Source organism: Monodelphis domestica, chromosome 2, assembly GCF_027887165.1.
Source record: "Monodelphis domestica isolate mMonDom1 chromosome 2, mMonDom1.pri, whole genome shotgun sequence".
Lineage (NCBI taxonomy): Eukaryota > Metazoa > Chordata > Mammalia > Didelphimorphia > Didelphidae > Monodelphis > Monodelphis domestica.
This window is the reverse complement of record NC_077228.1, coordinates 458,253,315-458,274,758: the sequence shown is the minus strand read 5'-3', so window position 1 is coordinate 458,274,758 and position 21,444 is coordinate 458,253,315. Positions and strand designations below refer to the sequence as shown.

General features: G+C 41.2%; 1 protein-coding gene across 2 annotated transcripts in view; it reads left to right on the top strand.

Moving 5' to 3' along the window:
* Positions 1 to 21,444, top strand: part of BCAR3 (BCAR3 adaptor protein, NSP family member) — a 174,793-nt gene that overhangs the window by 88,045 nt on the left and 65,304 nt on the right. Inside the window, exon 1 of one of the 2 annotated variants that reach the window (XM_007484990.3) lies at positions 5,927 to 8,128. The exons of the other annotated variant lie outside the window; for it this stretch is intronic. Within the exon in view, the coding sequence (XP_007485052.2) occupies positions 8,045 to 8,128 (84 nt within the window). The 5' untranslated portion in view covers positions 5,927 to 8,044. Of the gene's footprint in view, positions 1 to 5,926; positions 8,129 to 21,444 lie in introns of those variants that run through there. 2 annotated transcript variants of the gene reach the window in all.

Below are 21,444 nucleotides of genomic sequence, written 5' to 3'. Positions count from 1 at the left end.
AATGAGACCTTTATCAGAGAATTTTGTTATAAAATTTTTCCCAGTTTTTTGTTTCCCTTTTAATCTTGGTTACGTTGATATTGTTTGAACAAAACCTTTTAAATTTAATATAGTCAAAGTTGTCCATTTTACTTCTCATAATGTCCTCTATCTCTTGTTTGGTCATAAATTTTTCCCTTCTCTAGATCTGACAGGTAAATTATTCTGTGTTCCCCTAATTTGTTTATGGCATCCCCCTTTAAGTTTAAATCATATAACCCATTTTGATCCTATCATGGAATAGGGAGTGAGATATTGGTCTATACCTACTTTCTGCCATACTGTTTTTCCAGTTTTCCTCATAGTTTTTGTCAAATAGGGGGATCTTATCCTGGGATCTTTGGGTTTATCAAACACTAGATTGCTAAGGTCATTTACTCCTAATCTACTCCCATGATTCATCATTCTAAGCCAGTACCAGATTGTTCTGATGATTATTGACTTATAATACAGTTTGAGATCTGTTGCTGCTCAGGGTTCCTTTCTGGTTCCAAATGTATGATTCTGTGACCTAAGGACTAGACTAAAAATAATAACAATCATTTATGTAGTGTTTTAAGGTTTTTAAAGCATTTTCAAAATTATTTCATTTTTATCCTCACAACAATGCTGGGAGATAGATATTATTTGTTATCCCTATTTTGCAAATGGGAAAAATTGAACATAGGCAGAGGCTAAGTGACTTGCCCATCATCACATGGTAAATAAGGACTTGAGGGCAGATTTGAATGCAGGACTTCCTGATTAGAAGTCCAATGCTCTTGCTAGTTTCCTAGAGCTAGAATCTGAGGCTATTTTAATGTTCATAACCTCTACAGTCATTATAGAAACATGTGATGTATTTACTCTGATTGAGGAATGATAGGAGTATAGACTAAGGGTGGTTTTCTAGACCAATCCCTCATTTTACTGCCCTTTTGGGGCATCTGGGAGATAGAACACTGTACCTAAAGTCAAGAAGACTTGATTCAAATCTAGCCTGAGATCCTTAGACTCTCTAAGACCTGGGAAAAGTCATTTAACCTCTATTTGCCTTCATTTTCTAATTTGTAAAATGAGAGTAATAATAGCAATAGTTTTTGTGAGGATCAAATGAGATAATATTTGTAGAGTGTCTTATCACAGTGCCTAGTATCTAGAAGATACTGTATAAATGTTGGTTATTTATTAACATGACCACTATCACTACCATTACCACTACCAGAGTGACTTGTTAGAGTGCTTAACCGAAGCTTTTGAAGCTATAGAAGATCAGAGATTTCACTGGAGCCCGTACACCCCATGTCTCTCCTAGAGAACTTATCCACTGTGCCAAAAGCCTTCTTTCTGGTCTTTTAAAAATTGGGGAGGGGGCAGCTGGGTAGCTCAGTGGACTGAGAGCCAGGTCTAGAGACTGCAAGTCTCTTGACCCCCATTGCCTAGCCCTTACACTCCAAGACAGAAGATAAGGGTTTAAAAAAATTGGGGATACCCACGCAGCACCCCAGCTGTTCAGCCATTTATTTTCCTTTTTTAAAATACCACCTACTTTTGGGATGATTTCTTTCCTTAATAATATTCCTTCTTGTACATAGGTCATCTTTATAAAAAGTACCATCCTACCTGTGTGTCTCCATGGCTCTCAAGATCACTCATAGCTTTGTTTCTTCGGAGACTGGAATGATCCCAAGACAGTAGACTATTTGTTTTAAAAATAGGTGGAGGGAGGGAAGGAGACCATTTGGATTATATTGGATCATATAATTTCAGAAAATTTATGTGGAAATTTGTTATTACATGTAATTGGTTAAAATATATAAATCTATCTTTATAATAACAGAAAAATATAAGTGAGGTTGGCTGGTGCCTGTGTTCAGTGAGGAATCATTGAAAATACTATTCTGATTCTCAAGTGTATTGCACCTCTCTCCCTTCTATTCAAACTAGGGCCCAGCTCATTGTCCAGCAGCAATATTTTTCCTAGATGTACGTGCTGATGGACTTTTTATTGTTATTGTCTTGTCTGACCCCATTTGGAGTTTTCTTGGGGTACTTTGCCATTTCCTTTTCCAGATTATTTTAAGATGAGGAAATGAGGCAAACAGGGTGAAGTGACTTACCTAAATGTCTAAGGTTAGATTTGAACTCAAATCTTCCTAACTCCAGGTTCAGCACTCTATCCATTGCACCACCCAGCTGCCCACTGGTACATAATAATAGGTACTTAATAAATATATATTGGATTAAATTGGAAACAATATAGTGGGTGTAATCAAATATTCTTCTGGTGATTGAGGTTATAGTGATTAGAAATATACCCCATAGCTGAGCAATGCCCTCAGGAACTATAGATGGATGGAATAGATGCTATTTGCCCCTATCATGAATGGCCCCAAATAGTTCTGGAGTTCTTTGTTCTGCTTTGTATAGTTTTTCTGCTTCTTGCCTCCTTATGGGCTCCCAGATGCCATCAGCAGCCCTAGTGCTTCTGGGAGTGGGATGGGGAAGAATCTCCTACAACAAAGCAGGGAGACTTTATGCAGACAGTAGAGGGACTAATTAGCCCATCTCTGAAGACAGTCTCTTCTCTCCTCTTGCTCTCCGCATCCTCATCTTTAAAATAAGGGGGTTGGACTAGATGACCAGAAATCTCTTTATTTTCTCCAACCTTCCCAACCATGAGCACTTTCATTCAGCATTTCATTCATTTGCTTCCCAATTAAATTCAAAGGTTGTGTTCTAGGAGTTAGAAGTCTGACCACCGGTGACGTAGGTTCTACACTGAATTTTCTTGTTGAAGGGTTTTCAGTGGGAGCAGATTTATACCTAGGGTGGGGAAATGGGGACATTTTCCCAGGGTGCCAACATTTAGGGAGTGTTGGCAGCATTTGTACTCCAGCAGGTTTATAAATAACAGAGATCAGCACCTAGTAAGCAAGAAAAGCAAAAACAGGAAGGCTCCAGATGGTTTGCTTCCTTCCCCCACAGCAGCCTCACAGTAAGTAGTCCAGGGAATTTGCCTCAGTTTATGGGACCCTTGTCCTGGGAAGGGAGAGCTCTCCTCATGGGTGAATTTCTATGGAAGGGTTTCATTTAGAGGGACTTGCCTCACTGTATTTGGAAGGCATTGTGGTTGAGAAGAAAGTGAATTGCATTTGAAGTTGGAGGACCTGGGTTTAGGTTCTCATTCTGACATTTAATACTGTTTCACTTTGGACAAGTTACTTTATTCTAGGCATCGATTTCCTCATCTGTAAAAATGAGGGAGTAGGGAGCAGCTAGGTGGCTCAGTGGATAGAGTCAAACATGGAGACAGGAGGTCCTGGGTTCAAATATGACCTCTTCCTAACTCTGTAACCCTGGCCAAGTCATTTAACCCCCATTGTCTATCCTATCAACTCTTCTGCCTTAGAACTAATACTTAGTATTAATTCTAAGACAAAGTAAGGGTTTTTATTTGTTTTTTAATGAGAGAATTAGACTAGATGGCTTCCAAGATCCTTTCAACTGGAAATCTGTGATCCTATTTTTTGTAATGATTGCCCCAGGATTAAGTGTTAAAATCAATTTAAAATTTATTAGCCATTTAAAATCAACTAGCAGGTATTGAAGTGACTACCATGTGCCAAGCACTGGGTTACACCAGGAGATAAGTGTAAAGAATGAACAGATCTCTTCTCACATTGAATTTAGATTCTAATGGTGGGAGAGATTTCCAGATCACATGAACAACAAATGGAGAGCTATATATCTTTGACTTCTCAGATCTCTTCTAGATAGAATTATGTACAAGAGAAAAAGTAATTTCAGCTATTTACCCCAGGCTAAGAATGCTAAAGAGATTAAAAACTTGATGAATTAAGAGCAGAGAAGGCTAATCCCTAATGCACTCACTACCCAGGAAGCTGAACATACCATCCTTGAGTTTGTAACTGAACTCCACTCCATCTTTCCTCCTGTATAGCAGAAAACCAAAAGGTGGAAGCATATTGGGGCTTGGGCAACAGCAGGACGGTGCCCTGGGCTGCAGTAGTAATTAGGTAGAGAGCTAAGGAATAGAAGGAATTGGGGCAGTATGTATGGGGACATGCCACTCAGCTTGAGGGAAAGGGTCCAGCAGCCAGCTGGGGCCCCAGTCACTTGGGATAAAGAGTGAAGCCAGTGAAGTGTGAATTGTCCAGCATGGATGGCTTTGATTTCTTGCTCTCAGAAACTGCCTTATGAGGAGATCTGAAGTTGAAGGACCTGGTTTAGGTTCTCATTCTGCCTCTTAATACTGTCACTTTAGACAAGTTAATTAATGCAGGCATCAGTTTCCCCATCTGTAAAAATGAAGGGGGTAGAAGCAACTGGGTGGCTCAGCAAAGGACCTTGTGGATTCTGAGACCATGGAAATATTTACAAAATGTTCCTGAATGGTTGAAGAGAGAAATAAGAATTATGAAAGCCTGTACAACATAAATAATGAGCAAAACAGGAAAACATTTGAATCCACTTGTAGCAAATCTCATCAAAGAAAAAGAAAGAGAATAACTGCTAGTACTCAAAAGTGAAAGGCAATTTCAAAGAAAAGAAGAAAGGAGTAATAATGTTAAAAGAAAACATGATCTCCATTAGTAAGACATAATGATCTTGAAGACAGGATATATAGAGACAACCTAAGGATTTTATAAGTTTCCCAGAAAAACATCACAAGTCAAAATACCAGAACACCCTAATGCAAAAAGTAATACAAGAAAGTTCCAAAACTTTTGAACACACATAAAACCCCCAAAAAAGAAATCATAAGCCGCCTCCAGAAGAAAATTCCCATGCTATAAACTCCCAGACAAACAGGTTAAACTGAACAGTTTCAGGGATGCCAATAGAATCCACAGGCTACCCTCAGGGAAACCCTATGTTATAAACTCCCAGACACACAGAAGTTAAACCGGACAGTTTCAAAGACAAACAACCTGTTCTTCAAGTAAACAGGAGAAAGCCCTTCAAATATAAAGGAAACAAAATTAAAAACAAACAAACAAACAAACAAGACTATTCTGATCCCACAAGAAACCACAGGAGGAAATGTAGTAATGTTCCCTGAAGAGGAAAGGGCTTCGAGACAACCCAAGGTGACCTACTCTGCAAATCTGAACCTCATCATTTATGAAAAGATGGCTGTTCAATCATGAAGGCATTCTGAAGCTTTCCTAGAAAGAAAGCCAGACCTGACCAAATCATTTGCTTTTCAAATGCCCCAAACAACAGAAATTAATACAAGAAAGGTAAACAAATATAGCAACTAAGAACAAAATAGTGTCTGGGAGACAAGAACCCACCCCCAGAACACAAAGAGACAAGTGAAAGCACAAGTCAGCTAGAAGTAATAGTGAAGAAACTGGATTCAACCTCAAGACCTCCTACCTGCAGGTGAATTAGTGTTTTTGTGGGACTGAATTACAGAATGAGAGAGCAGGTAAAAGGGGAAGAAGAGGAGGAAGATAGAGGGGAATATGGGACGGACCCTAATCACATCAATGGTTAACAGTGAAGGGACAAGAACTCCTGAAGTCTTGGAAAGAAGAGATCCTACAAGGAGAATGAGAAAGGAATGACTGGAAGGGATTGAGCCAGGGAAAGAAAGGGAAGAATCTCTGTTTCAGCAATAGGAAAGGGAATAGCCACTGAAGGTTCCCATGGGAGAAAAGAGATATCCCTTGAAGGGAGATGGAGACTTTACAAAGGGTATAACCAGCAGGATTTTGTTACTCAGAGAGATCCCTCCATCCTGCTTCAGGGGAAGGGGAATCAGAACTCTTGGGGGCACTGGGCACCTAAAAGAGTGAGAAGGCATGGATCCAGAGAGGAAATTTCATGGCAGACATGGGGGGGGGGGAGGAATGACCACGAGGAGGGCAAAAGTGAATAAAGAACTCCATGATTAGGGACATTTAGGAAGATTCCTACTTTGGGGCAATATCCTCTCCATTAACTATAGGAATTGAAGAGGGAGACACCATCACCTATAGGAATTGAAGAGGGAGGCACAACAGAAAAAAGGGGTGGCCCAGGCCAAGACCTTCCCAGGTAGTAACATGGAAACTATTGAAGAGAGAATCCAAAATAGATACTTCAGAATATTTAGCTCCATGAGGAATAATAAAGGACATAATATAGCAATGAGAATTCACAAAACACCTGATAAATGATACCACAGTTTAGCCTCATAGCATTCCTGGAAGGTAGGTGCCCTTATCATTCCCATTTTACAGATGAGGAAACTGAGGCACGAAGGATGGGCATTGCAAAGGCTGGAGATGATGGACTATTAAGAATGAGGAACTAAGAAAACTGGGCAGTTGGGATGAATTACAAAATGCAGGAAGGGGAAGAGTGTCCTTTGGGAGTATAAAAGAAAGTAGGTGTGACTCCAGAATTGTCCATGGCCATCGGTCCCCATTGCTGTTCTCAAGAAGACTTCCCTCTTCTCCCCTCCACCCCACCCCACACTGCTGCTTCTTTCTCTGTATTCACTTTACCTTGTCAGCCCTTCTTTGAGGCTACTCACTGGGCAGTTGAGCAAACAATGGCCCATTTTCACCAGTAGAGGCCTTCCAAAGAGCTGATGCTAATCCTGTTGGATGCTTCTCATACCTCCAGGTATGAGTCTCATCTGGTCCTGCTCTTTTCTGAACTGAATACAGCTTCAATTTCTGCTGCATGGCAAGTTCTTGCCTGTCCCTGGTTATAGAGAGCAGCGGTATTCATTCCCTTTTTTGGGACACAGCAGTCACAGAAAGCTAATGTTTGGAACTGAAAAGAAAGAATAGCTTCAGGCAAAAAGCTGGATTCCATTAAAAAAAAAAAAAGCAACTTTTAGGGCCATTAGGAACAGGAACTAAAGATAAAACATGTTATTTCCCTACTGAGGCTTCTCCTGGGGTCTCCCTCTGTGATCCTTCTTGTATGGGGCTTCGCTTCCCTCCTTTCCATTCATGGGGGGCTCATTTTCATTTTGATCTGGGTGGATGGCAGAAAATGAGCACCAAGGGAAAGGCACCTCATGGCTCTACAAAACCCATTTGCCCCTGAGAGTTGCGTCAGAAGCTGGAGACACAGCTCGCTCCCATCTGCCTCCTGACAACTCGTGGGGCCATGTGGGATGGGTACCTGGCTCTGGGTGTTTGCTGACAGACCTGCTAATTAAACACCAAAAGGCAGAGTTGCCTTTGCCAATAGCTAATGGCTGTGCCAACGTTATCAGCTGGGGTTTGTGTTTTCCCTACAACTGGCTGCCAGGAGCATCCTAATTAAAAATAAACAGTCTCATCAGTGTGGTCATTTGGGTGGTTTTCCCCCCACTCCTTTCCCCTCTCTGTAGGTTACCTAGGACTTTAGCTATCCTTAGGAGAGGGGCCAGACAGGGTGACCTGATCACCCTTAAGCCTGCATCATCTTCCCAGCCAGTCCCCATTGGGGAGTGAGGCTGAATGATGGGTGTGTGTGATTTACCTTGTTCTCTCAGACCTCTCTGATTCCAAGAGGATCAGGCTCGAGTGGCAGGCGGAAAGGAGCAGAGTGCTTGATGGAAAGGTCCAGGGCTGCGAAGGGAAGCTGCCTATGGCTTGTGGTTGAATGATTTTGTCCTCAGGGTCTCTGAATTCAAGGGACAGCCAAAGAGCAAAGCCTCTCCTTGGAAAGGTTAGAATTTCATTGGAGAGTGGCCGGTCACATGAGAGCTTTTGGCACACTCTCCATGGCAGGCTGGACACAAGCATGTCAGGATTGAGAGGGTTGATCGTTACAGGCTTTGGCTGGGGTGGAGAGGGCTGGGGGGGTATGGGAGGGGGAGGGAACAGTCCCACCCTGAGCTGGAGAAGGAGAGAGCTCATATAGCCCAAGGAGGCAGCGGCAACAGCAGCGGCAGCAGCCCGAGCAGCCAGGGGGCTATGTCTGCCGGGAGGGAGCTCCCAGAAAACTTCTGAAGCCTCTTGTCTTTGATCCCTAAAGAAAGTGTGTGGTCTCTGGGCCAGAAAAGTGGAAGATGCCTAAGGAATGCAATGCTTTCCATACGCTCTCAGCAGCTTTCTGCTGCTTTTATCACCGGAAGTCTGTCATCGGAGTGAAGGTAAGGAGAGAGTGTGAGATGAGGCATCCTTGGTGCTTCCATCACCCTTGGCAGCTAGAGTTTTCTCTAAAGGACACAGAAAAAGTTTATAGCTACCAGTGCAGTTGCATAAGCCAAAGTAAGTGTCTTTTGGGGAGTGATGGATCTTGCTATGCCCCTAATGTAAAACTCCTGCCCTTTGGAAGTACTATCCAGTGGTACTCATGTGCAGATGGCTCTGTCTCAGTTTCAGGATAAGATCATTTTTTTAAGGTGCTGCCTGACTTCTTGGGCTCTATAGATTTGTTCCAAAGTGCCTACAGCAATCCATTTTCCTTTCCTTTCCTTTCCTTTCCTTTCCTTTCCTTTCCTTTCCTTTCCTTTCCTTTCCTTTCCTTTCCTTTCCTTTCCTTTCCTTTCCTTTCCTTTCCTTTCCTTTCCTTTCCTTTCCTTTCCTTTCCTTTCCTTTCCTTTCCTTTCCTTTCCTTTCCTTTCCTTTCCTTTCCTTTCCTTTCCTTTCCTTTCCTTTCCTTTCCTTTCCTTTCCTTTCCTTTCCTTTCCTTTCCTTTCCTTTCCTTTCCTTTCCTTTCCTTTCCTTTCCTTTCCTTTCCTTTCCTTTCCTTTCCTTTCCTTTCCTTTCCTTTCCTTTCCTTTCTCCATTTTCCTTTCTCCTTTTCCCTTTCCTTTTTTTCACCATTAGGTAGCTCAGTCCATTTTCTTGTTCTGTCGTTCCTCCTGTATGTGTATAAGATGTATATGTCACAGGGAATATTAATTCATTTAAATTAGGAACTCAAATTAGCTTGTCTCAGGGGCCAAAACTCTCTCTCATCACTGGAACAGTTAAAATAACCTCTTTCCCGACCCCCATTAGACACTCAACACTAAAAGACTATTAGTACCTTTTTTTTCTTGCTGAGAATAATATGAGTTCATTTGATTGATTCCATTGATAGACAGAACTATGCTAATGAAAGCTATTTGCACTATAATTGCCTGTGGATGAGATTTGTGTAGATTGAACATAAATGTGAGCCTCTTAAAGAGACATCTTTCTGGGGATGACTTTTCAGACCTGAGTTTAACTCCTAGCAGGTTGGAATTTGAAAGTTCTCTAGAGCGTTAGGACTGTCTATTTGTCTGTCTGCCCCCATTTGCACCCAAAAAGTCATTTCTGGGTTACTGTGATCTGTTTCCTCTTTTCAATTCTCTTAAAAACCTCTTGAGGCAATCACATCTTAAAGAAGAGGAGGGGAAGACTCTTTTATAGTGAATATACATGCAAGCTAGCTGAAGAGAAGTGTCTCTTGAGTGCTTGCTGGGATCTGACAGCTTGACTGGACTTTCCAGTTCATGTGCAAAGCTAATTTTTCTTTTATCAAGAAATTTTGGAACAAAACAAGTATGTATAAGCAGCAGGGAGAAGCAACGCTCATTTGCTTAAGAGTCCCCTTGCAGCTCCTGCAGCCGGTGGAATGACCATGTGGTTTCTGGCCTAAATGCAGATCCCTCTGACTTGAGTAAGATGAAGTCAGCCCATTAACATTATTTTAAAGCTGTCAAAAATACCCCGACTTGGTCCTTTGGGACGCGTGTGCTTCTGGAGTTGGCAGTGGCATTTCATCTTAATAGGAGGTTTTGCGCAGATCTGCTTCTGGTAAATACAAAGTCGGCAGTTTAGCATTTGGCCCATAAGGCAAGGACAGGGGAAGGGTGTTTAGTTTTTGGTTCAGCAGATCGGCTCCTCTGTCATTATAGCCCCCAAAGAATTCATACCTGGCTGAAAAGAGGTTTCCTGGACTATTTGCAACAAACCCTACTTTCGTATGAGTGCTAGACTTGGAGTCACAGGTGATAGGTTCGAATCTGCCCTGACCTACCTATATGACTGGACAAATCACTTTAAATACCTACATCTGTTTCCTCATACTGAAAAATGAAGGGGGTCAGCTAGATGGTTCAGTGGATAGAGAGCCAGGACGAAGGGACAAGAGGTCCTGGGTTCAAATCTAGCCTCAAGACACCTCCTAGCTGTGTGACCCTGGGCAAGTCACTTAAACCCCATTGCCTAGCCCTTACCACTCTTCTGCCTTGAAACCAAGACTGAGTATTGATTCTAAGACAGAAAGTGAGGGTTATTTTGTTTTGTTTAATTTAAAAAATTTTTTTAATGAAGGAAATGGACTAGATGAAAAACTCTGTTCTGGCTTGAAATCTAGGATGCTTTTCAGCCCATCCATTGAGACATTCCTTCCAATCAGCCCCCATCCACTGAGTTCAGATGCCAGGGTAAATGTCACCCACTCCGCAGAGAATGATCCTCACAATTGTTTGTGTCTTGCCTTCTTTTTCCCTACAGAAACTCTAGCAGAAAGAAGTTCCTTAAAGCAAGTGGCGGCAGAATCAGAAATAGAATCCTTCTGTCCTGACTTTGTTTTCTGCCTTGCATCCTCCAAAACCTTTCCTCCTTCACCCCTCCCCACTTAGCTAATTATCTGGGAAAGAAATTCTCTGCTTTTGTGCCGGGCTCCATCCTGTTGGTGGTTGTCCCAATGATAACGGTTATGGCTTTATTGACTTCCCCTTTAATTAGGGATTTCAGATCTTGCTGCTCCTAATTAGTTTCCATTGCTATTTGAGCTTTGCAATTAAATTGGGATTGATTGTCTGATAGCAAAGTGGAAACAAAGCCACGGATTTTGACCACATGCATTGCTGGACTTAACTTCTCATCCCCAAAATAACGTTGAGGTAGTCATGGTAACTTTCCATTTGGTTTAATCCATACTGTCTCTGGAGAAAGCGGAACAGTATTAATAGTTTTTGTTGTATGGGAAGAGAACTAAAAATATAAAAAGCCTTATACATAGAAACCAATCATAGCTGCTTGCTTTCAGAAAACATGATGCTATTTGCAGAGACACTCTAGACTTTTGGATGTATTGGGTGCACTCAGATGAACTTAAATTTGACATATCTTGGAGCAAGTTTGGTGAGGTTACTGTAATCAGCAGGGGCACGAAAAATTCTATTTCTTGGCTTTAAGGAAATAGGATGGAGGAGAGAGTATCAGGGCTGTGGACAGGTTGCCAGTATATAGCCCAAATAGACGTGGAAGAAAAATTGTTCTTTGGTGCAAGGAAGGGGGAAGGGGCAAGAGAGTGATAAGGTAGGAGGGGGAGGGGGAAATGAGCATTTATACAGCATCTACTGTGTAAAACGCACTATGTGATATTTCTTACTTGATAATTTTTTTTATACAAATATTTATTTGATCTTCACAACAACCCTGGGAGGTGGGTGCTATTATTATACCCATTTAACAGTTAAAGAGGCTGAAGCAGAGATTAACTGACTTGCCCAGGATAACACAGATTGTAAGTAGATTTGAACTCAAGTCTTGCTGACTCCAGATCCTATCCATAGAGTCACCTAGCTGCCTTTGCAAGGAGACTTCACATAGAATGTTCCAAGAAATGTGGGGAGCTTTGGCTAAAATACTTTAGTACCCTGATTTTAAAACCTTGGAGGAGTTCTGATAGGCTCTGAAGAGTACTGGGTCACAGGATTATTAGATCACAGATTCCTAGTTAGAAGGGGAAGAGGTCATCTAGTATAAACCCTCCCCCCCTTAGTTTTTAGTTTTAGTTTTAGTTTTGTTTTGTTTTTTAATCTTTACCTTCTGTTTTAGAATCAATTCTAAGAATTGGTTTCAAGGCAGAAGAGCTAAATGACTTTCCCAGGGTCATACAGTTAGGAAGTATCTGAGGTCATATTTTCAGGCTTAATTCCATCCACTCAGCCACTAGCTAACCCTTAACCCCTTAGTTTTAGAGACGAAAAAACTAAGGCTATCATTAAGTGACTTGAGTGAGGTTATACAAGTAGAATGGTCCTACCAATTCAGGATGTATGGAAGGAGAACTTTAGATTGATCAGTTTAGATTTGGATTTTGTAGCATTATTGTATGACATCCAGGCTCAATATTTTAATGGACTGTGATCTCATTGCTGTGCTTGGCACATAGTAGGTGCTATTAAAGTGTTTATTTCCTCCTTTCCTCTCTCTCCTGTGAGTGCTATTTCCAGTGGTACAGATTGTAGCCCATTCATGCCGCCATCTTGTTAAATTCTTGTCCCTGTTCCATATAAGCTTTCCTGATTCTCCAGTCTCTTCCAGGTGGGATCATGGAAGGGACTCCAGAGGTTATCTAGTTTAACCTCTTGTGAGAAGGAATCTCTACTATAGCATGCTTGCCAAGTGATCATCCTAGCTCAGCTTAAAGACTATTCCTGTTTAGGATAGTTATGTTTAGGAAGATTTTTCCTTAGACAAAATCTAAATTTTCTTCTTTGAAACTTCCACCCATTATAACTAGTTTTTGCCCTTTAGAGCCTTTTCACATTATAGCCCTTTAAATATTTGACATTTATTAATTTATTAAGCACCTACTATGTTCCAGGCACTGTGCTATGTACTGAGGATACAAGCAAAAAAATAAAAAAGTATCTTCTAACTCCTTCAATTTGTCCTTAGATGGCATGATTTTTGAGATCTTTTACTAGCATCATCATCTTCCTTAGGAATTCTCTAGCCTCTTAATGTTGTTGTTTTTTTTCCTACTAATATCCAGAAGTGATCAGGCTAGTTAGTTTCAGGTGTTCCAGATGTCAGCTGACTTGGACAGACTACTGTAGCGCTATTATCTGGATAATGATGCATCTCTTTAAAAAAAATCAATCAATTAACTAACTTGAAACCATTACCTTCTGTCTTAAAATTGATACTAAGGATTGATTCCAAGGCATAAGAGCAGTAAGGGTTAGGCAATTGGAGTTTAGTAATTTGCCCAGGGCCACCCAGCTAGGAAGTGTCTGAGACCATATTTGAACCTAGGGATCTTCTTTCACTGAGCCATAATGGTGCCTTTCTCAATGGCAATTAATATTATACAATTAATTCTGCTCTAATGCCCTATATCCATTATCCCCAAACCCTTTAGTGTACCAAGTCACACAACAAGAACAATTGTGGGGAAAATGGGGTTAGGGACCTAATACTCAAAAATTTTGTTGATGGCATAATAAAAAAAATTAAGTAATATAGAAATACTACAATAAATAGTGACAACGTCTGTATCTTGGGCAGCTGGTGAAGTCTGGGGGAAGTTGGGTAGCCTAAAGGACAGGCAGCAACCCTGCGCTTTGGTCAGAGGCCATGTAGCCCTCCTCTGCCCTTGGCTCCTATTTCACCAGAAGATAAACAGTAACCAGGGCACTTTATCTAGCTTTATCTAGAAAAGCCATATCTCCTCAATCCTGTACTCATGAAATTAATTTTGTTACATTATATTTATATGATATTTATATCATATTCTTTATTCTATATATTCTTTATTCTATTATTTTATATATTATATTCTATTTATGTTATATTATAAATTAATTTTGTTAAATTCTATTGGATTCAACCCAGTGTTCTAATCTATCTAGTGTCTTTGGATCTTATCACCGTTATCCATCCAGCAAGTTAATTATCCCCTTCACATATCATCTGCAAATCTGATAAGCATACTCACGTATACTTTTATCCAAGTCATTGATAAAATAATTTAAAAGCCTAAATTGAGGCAACAAGGTAGTATAGTGGATAGAGCAACAGACTTGGAGTCAGGAAGTCCTGGGTTCAAATGTGGTCTCAGATACTTCCTGGGCAAGCCATTTAGCCCCCAGTGCCTAACCCTTACCACTCTTTTATCTTAAATATCTTTTATCTTAAAATTAGACTAAGAAGGTAAAGGATTAAAAAGAAGAAAATAAAATAAAAGCATAGATCCATGGAGTACTCCACTAGAGAATCCCCCTACCCCCGCCACCTCCCCATATTCACACCCAGTTTTTTTTGTGTTTTTTTTTAGAACCCTTACCTTCCTTCTTGGAGTCAATACTATGTATTGGCTCCAAGGCAGAAGAGTGGTAAGGGCTAGGCAATGGGGGTCAAGTGACTTGCCCAGGGTCACACAGCTGTAGTGTCTGAGGCCAGATTTGAACCTAGGACCTCCCATCTCTAGGCCTGGCTCGCAATCCACTGAGCCACCCAGCTGCCCCCCTCACACCCAGTTGTTATTGAACCATTAATTATTATATTTTGGGTCCATCCCAAATCCACCTAACCAAACTATTATATAGCCCAAATCTCTTATTGTCCATGTGAACAGAATGACATACTTTGTTAAGTATTTGTCTAAAATCAAGATAAATTTTATATTTACATTTCCCTGATCTGTCAGCTTTATAGTCCCATCAAAACAGGAAATTGTTCATTGGCTTTTTAAAAATGTTTATCTTTTGTCTTAGAATCAATACTGTGTATTGGTTCCAAGGCAGAAGAGTGGTAAAGGCTGGCAGTTGGTGTTAAGGGACTTGCCCAGGGTCCTAGACACATCTAAGAAATGTCTGGGATCAGATTTGAACCCAGAACCATCTCTGGGTTTGGCTCTCAATCCACTGAGCCACTTAGCTGCCCTCATTCGTGTGATGTGTTCTTGATGTAAGGTCATGCTGGCTCTTCATTCCTTTGATGCCGCCTTCTAGACTTTTGCCAGGAATAAGAGTTAAGCTTGCTGCCTTGCAGACTGCTGACTTAGAAACCTTCTGCAGTTCTATTGTACATTATCCATTCTCCACAATGTTTTAGAGATCATTAACAATGCCTCAGTAATTACATCCTTCCTCTTCCTCCTACGAATAATCTTGTATTTACTTGTATTCATTCCATAGCCTCAAAGAAGAATATAAACTCATTAAAGACAAGAGACTTGTTTCTTTGCAGCCCTATAATCTGTGACAGCTCTCTGCCTACAGTCACTGCTTAATTGGGATTCAATGGAATTGAAGAGAGACGGGGCTCATGGGGTGAGATGCCTTCTTCTGGGGCTTAACGTTCTCTAGGTATCACTGGAGCAGTTAGGTGGCTGGCCATGTAATAAGAAAGAGGAATGGCAGAGAGACAACCTAACTCCCCCCCCCCCGTCCCCCCATTCTTTTTCCTATAACCCATTGCCTAGAAGAAAGTCTTAGTGTTTAAGACTTTCCAGTAGGTCTGAAGGACACAATATGGTAATTTACTCAGTTTGACCAAATCCTGACTATGACTCTTAAGCTTTGGGAAAGATATGTAGGGTTGGGCAGACTTGTGATTTAATTGGCAGAGAGAAATCTTGGTAAGGAAACTTCCTCTACCCAATAATGCACATCAGCCATTGCTTTGCAGCACTGTTTTAGAGGTTTTAGAGCTCCAAGAAGTTAAATGATTTTCCCAAGATCACCCAGCCAGTATGTGTTAGAGAGAACTTGAACTCAGGTCCTCTGCCCCACCACTTCCCTGTTTGTGAACACCAGGGCTTCCTCAGAACAGAATCTCTCCGGAACCTAGTGTGTATGTATTATTTTCCTGGTGGGATTACAGGCTTAGGTCCTAAAAGACTTAAAGACCATCTTCAACCTCATGTTTACAGGTGAAGAAATGGAGCCCAGAGAAGTTAATTCAATTAAATAAATATTTATTTAGCACCTACTATGTAGGGTTATGTAGGTAGCTCAGTGGATAGACTGTCAGACACGAGGTCAGTAAAACTCATCTTCTCTAGTTCATTTACAGCATCTGACACCTCCTAATTGTGTTACCCTGGGCAAGTCACTTGACCCCCATTGCCTAGCCATAACCACTCATCTGCCTTGGGACCAATACACAGCATAGATTCTAAGACAGAAGGCAAGGCTTTAAAACATTTTTAATAAAAAGGAATATTATAATGAATAAATATTAATTTTAATAAAGATGAATTTAAAGTCCTACTTTTTATTATTATTTTTTAAACACTTACCTTCCGTCTTGGAGTCAATATTGTGTATTGGCTCCAAGGCAGAAGAGTGGTCAGGGCTAGGCAATGGGGTAAAGTCCTACTTTTTAAAAAAAAGATTACCTTCAAAGTAAGTACAGGATAGAGGGAGTAGATAACACTTCTTGTGGAAAAGAGCTATCATCCAATCAGTAAACATTTATTAAGTGCCTACTATGTGCCAGGCTTTGTGCTAAGCTCTAGGGATTAAAAAAAGTCAGACACACAGCTCTACCCCTCAAGTATCCTGCAAGAATGTGAGTTGCTTGAGGGACGAAGTTGTGTTGTTGGGAGGAGAATGGGAAAGAAAACGTGTAAACAACTATGTACATAGAGGATATATGCAGCATAATGAGAGGGAATCTCACAGAAAAGACCCCAGAGGGTGCTCTTACAATAATGACCAATATGGAAGTGTGATGATAATAAACATTAAATTAAAGGGGGAAAAAAAAGAAAAGGTGCCGGTAGTGACAGAGAATAAGTAGTGAGGGAGAATAAAAGTCGTGAGGGAAGATGATGTCTTTTAAGAAGGTGGCATGCCTTGAAGGACCCAAAAGTTCCCAGGTGAAGAAAGAAAGCAACCCAAGCTTGGGCACCAGCTGGTCAAAATTCAGAGTCAGGAAATGGAATGAGTTTGGGAAAAGCAAGGAGACCAATGTCCCAGGATCATGGAGTATATGGAGAGGAATAAAAAGCACTGGAAGACTAGAAAGGTGGGAAGGGGCTAAGTTGTAAAGACTTTAAAATCAAAACAAAAGAATTTTCTATTTGATCTTGGAAGTAATAGGGAGCCACCGGAGTTTATTCGGTAGGGACTGGTGCGATCTGGTCAGATCTGGACTTTAGGAAGATCCTTTTGGCAGCTGGGTGGAGGATAGGTTAGAGTGGGGTGAGATTTGAGCCCAGGAGCCCAGATGAAAGGTCTAGAAGGGGCTAGGGTGAGGGGAAGGGAGTACGAGTATTTTTAGGGCATCATAAGCTCGATCAATACAGGTCATTAGGGCAACATGGGAGCCAAGAAAACCAATGCAACGCTGGACTGCATTTAAGAGAGGCATAATGTCTAGAATGAAGGAGATAATCATCTTTCTTTACTCTGTCTTAATTAAAGAAAATCTGGTGAATTGTGGTCAGTTCAGGATATCACATTTTAGGAAGAGCACCCTGTGAGTATGAACCTATGCCATGTGAAGATTTATAGGGGCTGATAAGGTTTAACACACTAAGAAGACATAAAGGGGACCTGGTAGCTATATTGGGGCAGCTAGGTAGCAAAGCAGATAGAGTACCTAGAGACAGGATGAGTTCAAGTCTGGCCTCAGACACTTACAAGCTGTGTGACCCTGGGCAAGTCACTTTATCCTGTTTGCCTCAGTTTCCTTATCCTCAGGAGCTGAAGAAGGAAATAGCAACCTGCTCCAATATCTTTGCCATCTGGGCTCATGAAGAGTTAGACATGACTGAAAAAGGACTCACCAAAATAGCTATCCAAGAATCTGGAGACTGGGTGAAGGGTTTAGACTTGCTTTGCTTGATCTGGGGTGGCAAAACTATAAGCTCCTTGAGGGTAGGACATATTTTCTTTGTCACTGTGTGCCACTCCTGAGCCACAGAATAGATGCTTGGAAAAAAATGATTGTTCTTGTTCACCGATGAATAAATGAATGAATGAATGATTGAATTTAGAGAAACAGATTCCAGCTGTGGAAGGAGAACCATCTAAATGCTTCCTGTATTGCTGGGTTCCTGGAGGTCTTTGGGCTGCAACCATTTCTCAAGGATGCTATAGAGTGTTTTCCTGTTCAAATACAATTGGGATCAGTGGCCCCTTGCAACACTCAGATGTGGTGAACAAGAGAAAAGTCTTGTTAAATCCTGTTGCTATTCTTTGTTTCCTGCAAACAGCTCCCTTTTAGAAGAGGCTACCAGTTCCCTTAGTCATCCTAAATGAAGAAGGCTTTTTATAGAAGCCCATTATAAAATGAGCATCTTTCTAGTGCGTGGCTATCTAAATGTGTTTCCTTGGCATCTAGGGATCTGGTTTCAACATTCAGGGACAGGACACACTGACAGAGAGCTTGTGCCAGCACTCCCTCCCCCGACAAGCTCAGCTCCTGGCAAGGAAGTTGTTTTTGTTGGAGGGGCCCGGCTGGGAAGGACATATGGGGCCAGGATCCTGGGAAAGTTCTGTGGGCTATCTTAGTACCCCCAGGACAGGAGATTGGTGCCTGCCAAAAATCAAGGAGCATTGTTTGGGAACCAGAGCTCTCCAAGAGCCCTTTTTTGTACTGGTTATGTAGCATAAGTTTTATTCTCCTTTGCTACAGTTAAGTGTGACAGTTTTAGCTTGAAGAGGGGAAAACTGGGACTGACACCTAGTTCTAAAGGTGATGATTGCTTGTCATTAATGGCAACTTTAATACTTAACTTGGATTAAAATCCAAGGGCTTTTTTGCTTTAGCAGCTGTCGACGTAAGGAGGCAGGTGATTCATGCGGCTGTCCCTTAGGTAAAAATCACCCCTGTCTGGATAAGGTCATTCTTATTCTTAAGATGCCTTTATATCTGTGGTTGCCAAAACGTATTATATTTTGGGAATAAATTTTGCTGCCTGTTTGACCTAATGAAATAGCTGTTGATAGGTGATTTTGCTTACACTAAGCAGAATTACCTTTCTCACACAACTGTTCACTTGTCTGTCTGCATTTTGTATAGTGAGTGCAATGGGAAGAACCCAAGTCAGAATCATTGAATCATCAGCAGTTAAACCAGCATTTACTATATTTTTCCCAATTGCATACAGAAACTTTTTTTACATTCATTTCCTGACATTTTGCCATCCAAATTCTCTCCCTCTCTTCCCTTTCTCCTCCTCGTGACAGCAAGCAATATGACATTAGTTTATACAGGTGCTATCATGCACTATATATTTCCGTGTTCCTTGTGTTATGAAAGAAGACACATATCCACAATGAAGAAAAATCTGCATTCGGGTTCCATTAGTGGGTAGCCTTTTCCATCAAGTTGTCTTAGATATTTATATCACTGATAATAGTTAAATTGTTCATAATTAATCATCACACCACATTCTAGTTACCGTGTACTGTGTTCTACTGGTTCTACTCAGTTCACGTTGCTTCAGTTCATCATTAAGTCTCCAGATTTTTCTAAACTCATCCTGTCCATTATTTCTTACAGTTTTTCTGAAATTGTCCTATTTGTCATTTCTTCTGCACAGCAGTGTTCCATTACAGTCAGATAACACGACAATCAGCTGCCCCCCAACTGATAGACATCCCCTCAGTTTCCAATTCTTTGCCACCAGAAAAGAGCTGCTCTAAACATTTTTGTATAAGTAGCTTCTTTTCCTCTTCCCATGATCTCTTTGGGATACAGACCTAGTAGTGGTATTGCTGGATCAAAGATAAACTAGCATTTACTAAGCACTTCCTCTATTCCATGCACTGTGCTAAGTATTGGAAATGCAAAGGAAAATAAAAAACAGGTCCTGTCCTAGAGAGCTTATACTCTACTTGTGTAAGAGATAACATATGCTTCTATTGGTACCTACAACACAAATCTAGAATAGAGGGAAAGGTTGTAGCATGTGGGGGAATCGGAAAAGGCTCCCAAAGGAGATTGTGCTTGAGCTGTCTTAATGGAGGGCAAGGATTCTGCGGTGAAGAGGAAGAGAACATTTTATTGTTTTTTTAATTTTATTTCTTAAAATTTAAGTTAATTTATTTAGTCAATTTAGAACATTATTCCTTGGGTACAAGAATCATATTTTTTCCCTCCCTCCCCCCACCCTTCCCACAGCCAACATGCAATTTCACTGGGTATTAAATGTGTCCTTGATCAAAACCTATTTCCATGTTGTTGGTGTTTGCATAAGGATGCTCAAGTATTGTGATTGGCCATAGAATTGAATTAAGACTGGAAAGATAGGAAGGGACCATATTGTGATGAGACATTGATGCCAAAGAGAGAGAAGTATATATTTGTTTCTGTCATCAATGGCAATCTTAAGAGGTAATGGGGAACCACTGGATTTTATAAGCAGAGTAGTAACATGTTTAGACCTATGCTTTAACAAAAATCACCTTGGCACCTGAATGAAGGATTGGAGTGGGGCGAGACTTGAGCCAGACGGTCCAATTTGAAAGCTATTGCAATAGTCTAAGCAGAGTGGTGAGAGACTGTATTGGGCTGGTGGCTGTGTGAATGTGGCAAAAGGAACATATTCTAGAGATGCGAATAAATTGCAAGACTTTGATGACAAATTGAATGGGGTGAGGATGAACAATAGTGTGAAGAATTGGAAAAGATCATGGTGCCCTTGGCAGTAAGAGGGAAGTTGAGAAGAGGGGAGGGTTTGTGGAGGAAGATAATGAATTTTGTTTTGGATGCCTATGGGACATCCCGTTTGAAATGTCCAAAAGGATAACACATGACCAGCTCAGGAGAAAAAGACCAGAGCTAGATAGAAAGATCTGAGAATCATCTGCATACACATAATTGAGCCAGGGGGATCTGATGAGATCACCAAATGAGATAATATAGCAAGAGAAAAAAGGCTCCAAGACTGAGCCTTTAGGGACACACACATGGTTAGTGCCCTTGATAGAGATGAAAAGCCATCCAAGGACAGGGGAGGAGTGGTCAGGCAGTTGCATTAGGAGACCCAGGGGAGAGAAAGTCACAAAACTCTGGAGAGGACACACAGGCAGAGAAAGAGGATCAGTTATGTCAAAGGCTGAGAGGTCGAGAAGAATGAAGATTGAGAAAACACATTTGATTCTGCATTTAAGAGATCATGGGTGTTTTTAGCAAGAACAGTTCCACCTGAGTGTAGAGGTCAGAAGCTAGGTTGCAGGTTTAGAAGAGAATCAGAAGAAACGAAGTGAAAGCATCCAATATGCTTTCAAGGAGTTTAGCTGAGAAGGGAAGGAAAAAGAAAGGATGAAAGCAAGGGAGCATAGTAAGGTCTGGTGAATTTTTTAATCCTTACCTTTCATCTGAGAATCAGTACTGTGTATTGAATCAAAGACAGAAGACTGGTAAGGGTTATAGGCCATGAGGTTAAGTGACTTGTTAGGGTCACATAGCTAGAAAGTGTCTGAGGTTAGATTTGAACCCCAAACCTTCCCATCTCTAGGCCTGCCTCTCAGTCCACTAAGCCGCCTTGTTGCCCCTTAGTGTGTATTTTTATTTTAAGAATAGGAGAGACGTGAGTATTTATAGTCCACACAGAGGGAAGAAATAGGGAGAGATTGAATATTAAAGAGTAGAAATGGTGGGGGGCAGCTGGGTGGCTCAGTGGATTGAGAGCCAGGCCTAGAGATGGGAGGTCCTAGGTTCAAATCTGGCCCCAGACACTTTACAGCGGTGTGACCCTGGGCAAGTCACTTGACCCCCATTACCTAGCCCTTAC